Below are 11,098 nucleotides of genomic sequence, written 5' to 3' on the forward strand. Positions count from 1 at the left end.
ACTTGCTTTTATAACATTGACATTCTATTGATTCCCTGCTTTTTTCTGGTCAATACTGAGACAGACTTGCGGGGGGGGAAAAATCTACAGATGAATTTGTTACAATTTCATACAGCTCTATTTTTTCTGGGCATTTTTATAGCCCAATTTATTTCAGATTTAGAGTAGAGACTAGAGAGGCAGGAAACTTAGGGCAGGGACATACATGCAGATGAGCGTGTTCAACAACACACAGACCTAAAGGGTGTTCAATAGCACTGATTTATGCAATAAAAATGTAAAACCTCACAAATTAAGTTAGGTTTCCTCCCGACAGCAACATACAATTTACAATTTAGGCATTTTAAGCAGACGCTCTTAATCCAGAGCGACTTACATTAAGCAAGAACAAAAACGCATGGGAATACATCACATAAAAACATTTATCATGAAACATGCGTAAGCTAAGAAAGTAACAGTGGAATATCTATATAATGAAACTATACATATAAACTATACATCTATACTACTATAATATACATATGTACTATGACGTGCTATGACTACATACAATGCACTTATGCTGTCTACATAACATGCTATAAGTCTGTATCAAATGCTATCTAAGTCTACAGAAATGCTATCTAAGGGGGTGGGGTAAGTGCTATGGGCCATGATGGAGTCTGAAAAGGTGGGTTTTCAGACTACGGCGGAAGATTGGGAGTGATGCTGCAGTTCTGACTGCAATGGGAAGTGCATTCCACAGTTTTGGAGCTATAGGCTGAGCCATCAGGCGTAGGTGCTTGATTTGCTTGAAGATAAATGCATTTATTTTCAAAAAATAAATGCATTTATTTTCAAGCAAGGACTGCAGGAAAATAAACATACGCTCGCACATCGATCTGCGCAAATGCATAAATATGAGCTTAAGAACTTGGTAGAAAATGTGTACTTTTTTTTTACCACTGTGCTGCTTCACTAACCAAAGCACCAAAGCGTGTCAGTCAGCACATTTCCAGTGAGTCTGCTTCTTTAACCTTTCGACTACGATTAATTAGTTTAGTTGCTGAATGTAATGCCATACTTACACATCCATATCAAGGTCTGTGGAAACATTTTCAATACAACACAAATTTACAATGCATTTCTATGAAATGCCACCAGAGGGCCTATTTCAGTACTCCTACATCAAGTGTACACAAGTGTTTACAAGGGGGTAACTCATATTACTCAGAACACACTTTTACAATGTGTTTGTGCAGACATTATGTTGGGTGTCTATGGTTACTCTGCTCAGTATGAGTCATTCACAATTCTTATCAGTCAGGAGAGACATTTAGTCATCTACTACGTGAACCCTACCCCAAAATGACTCATTTCTCATTCCTACAACACAGATTGACAGAGACAGACGGGCTGAAACACATAAGCTTATGTCCAATCAACACCAGTTCAAAACCCAAGTTTGTTTACAGTGACAAGTTATTTTATTTCAAACAAACCCAGAGAGGTCATCTTAATGTTCAAGTTAGTCGTTTGTTTTTTACATCTTAGGATAAATAAAATATTGAAGTGCAAATGGGAATTATTTCTGAAATGAACATACTATCCTAAAAAGGGGGAATGTGACGCCTAGACGTAAATCCACGGAATGTTAGAACTGACTGGAATCAGGATGAAAACTAACTCTACTTATGAAAATAATCTGCTAGTTTTCATGCAGATAATTTTGCATGCAAGGCTACTGTGCAAGTTATAGCATTTAAGACATTTAGCAATGTGAGCATGAGAGATGTCATTAACATGTCACAACAGGTGAGTGCTTACAGGCAATATGGTTTATCAGTTTACAGGCACTGCAAAAACGGCTTACACATTTGAAATATTTTCCTTACAGGTAATGCTTAATTCATGCTATGTCGTATGGCTTGCCTACCGTTTTACGACAAAGTATAAATCAAGCTTAAGTATTTATTGCATCTCCTAAAATAGGCAACATCTAAAACATATACCGGTAAGAGCATTTTATTGTGACCTGCATTTAAAGCTGAGCTGCATAGCAAGGGACCTCCTCCATATGAAAGATTCCCTAATTTCCCTCTGAATTCTGTGCAAACGTTACCCCGTAAAGTTGTGATTTTGCGAAACGGAGAGCGGCGCCACGTAACTGACCAACAGTCTGAGGCAGGAACAAAATGAAACCCATGGTTTTTCAAGCACTGGAACATTAACTTCAATGCTTTTTAAAGGAATGCCTTGAAATATTTCTGGGTATTGTCACTATGACAAATACGCTGCATAAACTGGCAACATAAATTAACAATAGAGGAAATGGTGGGAATCTCAGGATCCACGTAGAATTATAACTAGAGTTGGTCCCTGAGCACGTCATTCTGGTTGCTCACTGCTTCTTAAGATGGGCCAAATTTCTCCAAGGCGATAATAAAATATATATCAAATCAATAGTTAAATAGTATGCAAATATGCCAGAAAGCTAACATTTGGACATTTACTTTTTCAATAAAAGAATATAATTGAAAAAAAACGAAAACACTAAAATAAGTTTACAATACCTTTAAACATAAATTAATTTAGAAAATACTGGAATGGGACTTTTCATGAATTGTGTTCTTTCACACTTGAAATACAGCAGGGACGAAGTAGTTCTCCCCAGTGAGATTTTTTGTTATGAATTAGCAGCATAGCTTATATAATGACAACTGGCCCACATGAACTCTGTTGTGCAGAGCAGCATACAGAAGACCAGGGCAGGAGGAACTTGAGAAGTCATTATACATTATATTATATTACATTATACGAGACGACAGCTCGGCTTTAGGGCATGCTGCCGATACCGATGCCGTGCTTCTCCGCGGATATCGACTTGACCAGCTCTTCCACCCAGCGCACCTCGGACGCCACCTGCTCCGCCAGCGCCTCGTAGCGGTTCTCCAGGCGTCCGAACTTGCGCTTGAGGGCGTTGGCAGCCAGCATGGTGGAGCGGGCCTCCTCCTGGCTCTGCCGGCGCTGGGCCTGCGTGCGCTGGAACTCCTGGCGGATGTGGCTGAGGTCGCTGGAGATGCTCTGGTTCTCCTCCTTGTACCAGCCCTCCTTCTCCTCGTAGATGGACAGCAGGGCCGCCACGTCGTCGCGGCAGGAGCGCTGGTTGCGCTCGAGGTCCCGCAGGCCCTCCTCGGCCGCGGCGATCTCCTCCAGCACCTGGGAGAAGCGCTCGAAGTTGACGTAGGTGTTGTTGGGCGGCATGCTGGAGTGGGACTTGATGGTGTACTCCTTCAGGCGGGTGGTCTTCAGGCGGCGGCGCTCTGGCTTGCGGCTGCTGTCCTCCTGTCGCACGTTCCTTCTCTTGATCACCTGTCAAAGGGAAGAGTGGTGAGTGTTGGAGTTACACGCTTAACACGAATTAACGCTTCAATTTCCCCTCTGGGATTAATAAAGTATATCTCTCTCTACACAGCCTCACTAGATAGGAAAAAAAAACCTGTATCCTTCCATTGTCAAGATTATAACAGGCTAAAGGTTATGAAGGCTTAGTATATAGGTGTATATAGGTGTATGAATGATGATGCACTGTAATGCTGTTAACTTAACCAGCATAGCATCTCTAATAGGTAATAATAATAACTCTTTAAACTCATTAAAGTCACGAAATTATGTAAATAGCACACCTTGATCCAGGGATGCTCCAGGCTGTCCTCAATGGTCATTCTCTTCCTGCACACAAGAAAATGTGCATCAGGCACATGACAGAGGTTTCTAGAACCCATTACAGAGAAATATCTCCGTCTCTCTCGGTCATAGATTTCTAAACATCCTTACTTGGGATCCTTCACCAAGAGACGGCGTATGAAGTCCTTGGCCAGCTCGCTGGTGTTGCTGAAGTACTCCTCATCAAAGTCATAGTTAACGGCTGAGATGTTGGTCAAGGTCTCCTGCTTTGTCTCCCCGAGAAAGGGCGATGCACCGCTTAACCTGATGTATAGATACGTTTGATTATAGTCATGTAGAAGAAAAAGCTGTGTAAATCAAAGACATTTAGGTGTACATAAATTATACAACAGCTGGAAATACATTCCAAACAGTACTCACAGAATGTATGTGATCACCCCAATGCTCCTGCAGAGACAAAGGAAAGATCAAACATTAGTGGGCTTTGTTGTGCCAGTTAGTGTACAGTTTTGTTGGCAATAAATCATTTTGAGATCTTACCACATGTCCGCTTCCAGTCCAAGCGGCTCATAGTTGACTATTTCTGGTGCTGTAAAGTACACAGTAAGGGGCACTTAAATTCAAGCCAGATGTGGAATTCTAAAAACACAGGCCTCATTTATGATGACAAGCTAGAGGAAAATGTCACAATTAGCTATTTAAGGATTTTCGGTACAGGACAGATTTCTCCTTTATGCCTTCTGAATAAATATGAGGAAAAGAACCTCACCCACAAACTCTGGTGTGCCGAAGATGTTCTTGAACTCATTCCCTGCCTTAATTTGGTGAGCGATCCCAAAATCAATCAGCTTAATCCTGGGATTAGGTACATTCTTGTCCAACAGCATAATGTTCTCAGGCTGAAAGACAATTGGCAAAACAGGTGCATTTAAATAGCGCCTTTATCCAAAGCGCTTTACAATCTGCATTACATGCACACTGCACACACACACACACACACACACACACACACACACACACACACACACACACACACACACACACACACACACACACACACACACACACACACACACACACACACACACACACACACACACACACACACACACACACACACACACACACACACACACACACACACACACACACACTTATAGTAACAGCAGCAGCAGCTGATTCTGCCTGGCGTGCACTGACCTTGAGGTCAAAGTGGGCGATGCGTTTGGAGTGGAGGTAGTGGACTCCATCCAGGATCTGCTTGAGGAACTGAGTGGCCTCCTCCTCGGTCAGAGACTCCTTCTCGGCCAGGAAGTCAAAGAGTTCACCGCCGGACACCAGCTCCAGGATGAGGATCACGTCCGTCTTGTTCTCAAAGATGTCGTGCAGCGTGATGATGTTGCTGTGCTGGATCTCGCGGAGGATGTTGACCTCGCGTTCTATCTCTTCGCGGCTCACCCCCCGCCGGCTGGATGACAGGCGCCGCTTCTTGATGAACTTGGCGGCGTACTCGCAGCCCGAGCTCTTCTCCTTACACTTGCGGACGATGGCGAACTGGCCGCTGCGAGGGAAATATGTCAAGAGGTGAGTTTACCGACACGCCGGGGGTGATGCAACGAACCTTTCTGCACCGGCGAGAAGTGATGAGTCATGATTGAGATCATTACAGATGTTTTATTCCCTTCCAGAAGGCTCAACAGTAAATACTGAGATTCCAGAACATCTAATAGTTAGTGGAACATTCTTGGCCGATGATGCCTATTGTGTAACACGGAGACTGTCTGCACTACACATAGTCGTAGTGCAATGTGGTCTGGTACCACAATATCAATAAAGACAAGATGTTGTTGCTCGGGTAGAAACCTTTTATGTACAAAATAATTACTTTTAACTAAATGGAAGTTATACAGGAGCGCCTACTGAGTGGCAAAACTACTTACTTTCTGGCCTTTACAGCCCATATACAGATTCCAAACAGAGAAGTCGTATCTGATTAAACAACGTTAAACTCACTTTGCCACTCACTAAGCATCCATTTACTTCTCTGGATCAGAGCCCACTTATTTGGGGCCAACTTGGGCCCTGGCCCACAGGTTGAGAACCACTGATGTAGAGAACTGAATGTTCTGCAGTTCAGTTCCTGCATACTTTCCCTTCTAAGCAAATATACAGAGAGAGTGCCCTCCTCTTACAGAGAGAACACCCTCCTAGAGGGAAGGGGGGGGGACATTGAGGGGCAGTGATGTCATGCTTTTGCTGCATCACTGCAGAAAACTAAACTTCCATATAAAGGTAGGAAGTCAGATGACTCATTCAGAGCTCGCAGCAGTAATTCGACTTCGACCAACTCAAATATTTAGTAATGGATGTATTCATGAAATAAATGTCAGATGTTTTCTAAACACAGTAGCTGTACAGGGATTTGACTGGTATTACACACTGACATACATGGCCAGGGACAAACCAGGCCACGCATTAAGCCTAACGCGCCAGCCCCGACTTGCCAGCGAGGCACACCATTTTCTAATCAATATTCCTAAATACATCAAACTGGAATGGCAAAGACTTCACTTGTCAGTGGCCCCATGCCTTAAATGGTGATTTAGAAAGGTTAACCTAGACCCTTTCGGAACCCTCGGTTACCTTTTCTGAATTTTGTTCAGCGGTACTCTAGTCCCTCGTAGCTTATTCCACCCTCCATAGGAGGCAACGGCGGTTAATGCCGATATCCTATTATTTGCATGGTGATGCGCCATTACTGCAAGAGGGTTATCTAATAGTCCAATAAACAGGCTGTACACATAAATCATGGATTCACAAGATCTGGCATTTTAATGATTGCCCATATTTATCCCAAATTGAATGGTCATGTGATATGCATATCAACAGCAAAGACATATATGAAAGCAAATACGACCCGTTACATCACGAATCAGATTCGATCATATCAGTCCGCTGATCGGGGCGCCCCTCGAAGCGCAGGCCAGAGGTTTGTCTGTCCTGGAGAATTCTGACGTGTCTCTCTACTTTTTCAGACACTATATAGGAATCTTTCTGTCACTCTGTGACCTTGCTTGAGCACAGCTCGGGTGCACACTCTTAGAAGTAATGGTAACTGCTTAAAGGGTCTACTTTCCCCCCCATCAATGGTCAAATAAACCAATACAGATATTGAAATAATAATTTTCCAGTAGGGTTAACCTTATAGAATTAAAAAAGAAAAAAAACAGTGCAATGTTATTACCTGTCATTGATTGAATCAGCACCCTTATGGCTCGTACACACTGCACGATATTTGCTCCAATTATGCTGTCGGGGGACCATTTTTGGCGCTCGCCGACAAAACTCCTGATCTGACGCAAGATCGGGGCATTGATCGCAGAGGTTTTGCTCGCCGTGTGTGAAAGTCTCTGCGAGAAGATATAGTGCCGATAGAAGCACTCGCCCGACGCCTTCCCGAGCGTTTCTGAATATCAAGCAGGGTTGATATTTGGCTCTGTCGCCGACTGGACATCGTACAGTATGAACTGGATTGCGATCGCGTCCAGAGAAGTCCTGTATTACAGCCAATGAGACTGCTCACAGCACTGCTGTCTGTCTGTCTGTCTGTCGTGTCGACTGTATCGATAGATGATCAGATGATAATAATATACCTTTTTATTCCTAAATACCTGTCCTGTGTCGTACATGGTAGCCATATTAGCCCAATGTTGCTGTTAAATAGTCTATAAAACCATAACCAACTCATTTCACTTGAATAATGTTGATAAAACCGCATCGGAGCAAACTTTTGGACCTTGTGCGCTCTCTCTCTCTGTGTGTGTGTGTGTGTGTGTGTGTGTGTGTGTGTGTGTGTGCCTGCCTGTCTCACTGCAGCCCACGTAGGCTACACTACACACCGTCAAACATTTCGCCGTGTAGCCTGGCTATTCTTGTGTGTGTGGCATGCACAGAGAGAGAGAGAGAGAGAGGCGTCCTCTGTGTCGGTCTAGCGCTCGTATCACGGCATCCTGCACGTGCGTGAGATGTAAAAATTAATAAAATAAAAACAAATGAATATCGGGTCTGGATCGCATCTTGGTGAACTCTTGCAGTGTGCGATGCCTAGTCTGCGACCAATCGTTTAGTGTGAAAGCCACATCGATATAATGACAGACTATTTAAAAAAAAGACTCCTGCAGTGTGAAGTACTCGCAGACAACTTTAAAACTCCTACAGTGTGTAGGGGCCTTTAATCAGGCCTTTTCAGCTTCAAATTCAAACATAAATATAATAAAATGTAATATTGGCTGGTTTGATATTGCAGATACCGACATGATGACCGATTAATTGTGCAACCATAAGTCTGCAAAGTTTTGTGATTTTACATTGAGGGAACTACTTACCTCCCAAGTTCCTCTCCCATTTCATAGAACACTTCAACATCCTCTTGCCTGAAGCCAGCCATGGTTTACTGACCGACTTGGATGCAGATGAGTGGTATCGTAGTTTTCCCACTTAAATGAAGAAGGAGAAGGGTGTCACTGAAGATAAATCCAACATGGATCAAAATCAAATACATCAACGTGGATTAAATACAACACTGTTTCTCAACATCAGGTTGGGACCACGAGGGGTCCAATCCAATCCACTTTATTTATATAGCACGTTTCAAAACTCAGAGTTTACAAAGTGCTGTACAGGAGAAAAATAAAGTCCAAATGGACCCTTACAGCCTACAGGTCTGTAACTCTGAGAGTTAGACCCTGTAACCCTGAGAGTTACGGACATTGTAAGCCAGCGTCCATTTGGTTCCATTTGTACTGTACAACCCGATGCCCCTTTTTCACCAAAATAACTTCTAGAACTGGTTCCGGAACTTCCGTTCTAGATTCTTGGTGCTTTCATTTGTTGGTTTTCAGTTTCGAAACAACTTGTAGGGCCTACTCTGAACCAATTCGTTTTCAGTGGAAACACTCATTCAACCCCAGTGGAAAGGGACCTGACAGAGTTAAATAAATTAACACCGATGATTTTACAGTATAGTTTAGGCCCTAAACTTTAGGGCCACAGAGACGTAAAAAGAAAGAACGAATGTATGGTGCCATTGCTTATCAAACTGGGGGTACTTGAAATTAAAAAGGTTGAGAATCACAAAATGTCACATGACATTTGGCCAGAACTCACTCCTAACCTTACCTAACACAACAGCCCTACAAACACCAATCATGCTAATTAGTGAGGCGGTGCAATTCATCTCAAACTCCGTGGTAATAAGACCCTCCTTCTCCTTTGGCCGGAGAGAAAAGAATGTTTTGATGACTTTCTGGCTGCTTTCAGAGACCTCTGCATACCAGTCGTACTGACGTCACCTTCTCTTTCCCTTGAAGAGTTACGACATTGAGGGGTCAGAAACCGAGCGCTCTTCATTCAGCCTGGAGAGGGACAAGCTGGAGTTTGAAATACATTGCAGCCATTGGACTGGCCTCATGAAGTGAACGGAGTTTTCGTAACTCTGTCTTACTCTATGGCTCTGCCCTTGGCCAGCTATCTCCAAATAAATGGACTCCGATTGAGATAGAACGATGTATCTTACAGTGCAAACGTTTTAACTGAGGAACAGTCACTGACCTATCAAAAAAAAGTGCAAATAATTTTGATTAAAAAAAAAAGAGTTGCTCAAATTGATACGCTACTCCGGAATGCCACGACACAATGGGGGAAACAGCGACTCCCATTATTTAAAGCCCCGGGTGGGTAACTGTTACCAAAAGCATTTTATCTGCATTTCTTTCAGCTACATAACATAATAAGACCATGCAGGCGAAGAAACACAGACGTAGACGTATCATTAGCGTCTCATTTCCATTCCCTCAAACGAGTCAATTGTTATTGTTTAAGCCAGGGAATCAATCACCTACTTATATACCGGTAGATTAATGCCCACTGGCTATGCGCTAGCTAAAGTACACAAAACTGATCATACTGCCGAAAGGCTTATTATAAATGCGTTGTGTCACAGAAACACTGTCACTGTTTTCACTTGAACCAAATTAAAAGGATAACTACTTACAGTATGATTGATGTGATATTTGGTTATGAAGTTGAACGCAGCATTAATTCCTTTCACCGAGTAGATACTAGAGGGAAAATATCCGCTGGTTGAGGGAAGACAGAAAAGGGGAGGGGAGCAGCCAGGAACGTTAAGATCCCATGCCCCGGCAGGAGGGGTCGCGGTTTCATTGGCTAGTTGGTTGTCAGGTAACAGTAACACTTTTACTTACAGTCCGAGAGTTTCTCACAGAGGACCTTTTCTTAATTACTACCTGTTCTTTGTCATTGTAGTTGCTGAGAGTCTATTACCAAGTCATACGTGTTATTTCTTATTATATATTTGTCAACAATTTATATGATCTCATTCATGATGTTAACGTATCTTATTGTGATTTTTTGTCTTTAATAAAAAAACATTTGATAACAAAAAAAAAACAATTTATATGATCATTCAACTAGTATAAGCCAACATCATTGTTTGTTGTCAACCAAACAAACTAAAAACATCCTTCCAGGCTATCGGATGTAGACACTAGTAGGCTACCAACCAACTGCAGCTGAGCCAGGAGGACGGACCTATGGGATGACATCATAGTAGTGTGTGTGTAGAGAAGTGAATCCTTCTCCACCTCATCATACAAGATTGAACATGACAGATTGTATGGTCTCACTTGAATGTCTCTTATGGCAGCCAGGGCAAATGCCTCGCAAGAAGTCAAACGTAAAATTAGGTATTTTTCAAGGTCACAATAGCCTACATAGATAATAGATTATTACCGGTATATTAGACTGTGAACATTTGAAAACTGTGTTAATGTAAAAGTTTACACAGTGGATGGATACACATAGAAAAGAAGAAAACAAGTAGCTTATCTGGTGTATTTGAATAAATACAAATCATATTGCGCTTCGGTTTAAAATAGTCTATTAGTAACGCTATAGTAATGCTTTACTATGTTCAAAAGATAACCTGAACAACAAATACTGAAGTTGTAATGGCGTAAACCACACTATTTCAGCGTGATGGTGATAATGGACATCACGCAGAAGATCAGATATGGAAGAGAATTCCTTCCTCATCTCAGTCAGCATGAACAAACCTGAGGACCTGCCACTGGCTGCCAGTGTTTAGTGATGTAATCCTGGACAAAGTTAACAACAAGAAGGCTCTGGCTCTGATTTCAGGCCTTCCTTTGGAGAGGCAGGCTGGATCAAGAGACAGGCCTCGTCTCCACTTCTCTCTGTCCGTCGACGTGCAGCTCAACAAGGCCAAGGAGGAGGCCTGGAAGCCTTCAGGTCTCCTCCTGACACAGAGTATAGACAGAAATGGTATCATCTTATAATAAGCAAAAACTTGGCCTATTGTAGGAGAAACTAAGGTGTTTAAAAGATTCTTTCC

General features: G+C 42.6%; 1 protein-coding gene across 1 annotated transcript; it reads right to left on the reverse strand.

The window, feature by feature from the left end:
- Positions 1 to 146: 146 nt before the first annotated feature.
- On the reverse strand, positions 147 to 9,822 carry dapk3 (death-associated protein kinase 3). The gene is made up of 9 exons (XM_080779288.1): positions 9,719 to 9,822; positions 8,052 to 8,162; positions 4,867 to 5,227; positions 4,436 to 4,565; positions 4,207 to 4,255; positions 4,087 to 4,113; positions 3,817 to 3,969; positions 3,666 to 3,711; positions 147 to 3,351 (listed from the first exon to the last, which is right to left on the reverse strand). The coding sequence occupies exons 2-9, from the start codon at positions 8,111 to 8,113 to the stop codon at positions 2,815 to 2,817; spliced, it is 1,365 nt and encodes a 454-aa protein (XP_080635414.1). The 5' UTR covers positions 8,114 to 8,162; positions 9,719 to 9,822; the 3' UTR covers positions 147 to 2,814.
- Positions 9,823 to 11,098: the final 1,276 nt, after the last annotated feature.

This window comes from Protomyctophum bolini, assembly GCF_963924005.1.
Source record: "Protomyctophum bolini genome assembly, chromosome: 12".
Lineage (NCBI taxonomy): Eukaryota > Metazoa > Chordata > Actinopteri > Myctophiformes > Myctophidae > Protomyctophum > Protomyctophum bolini.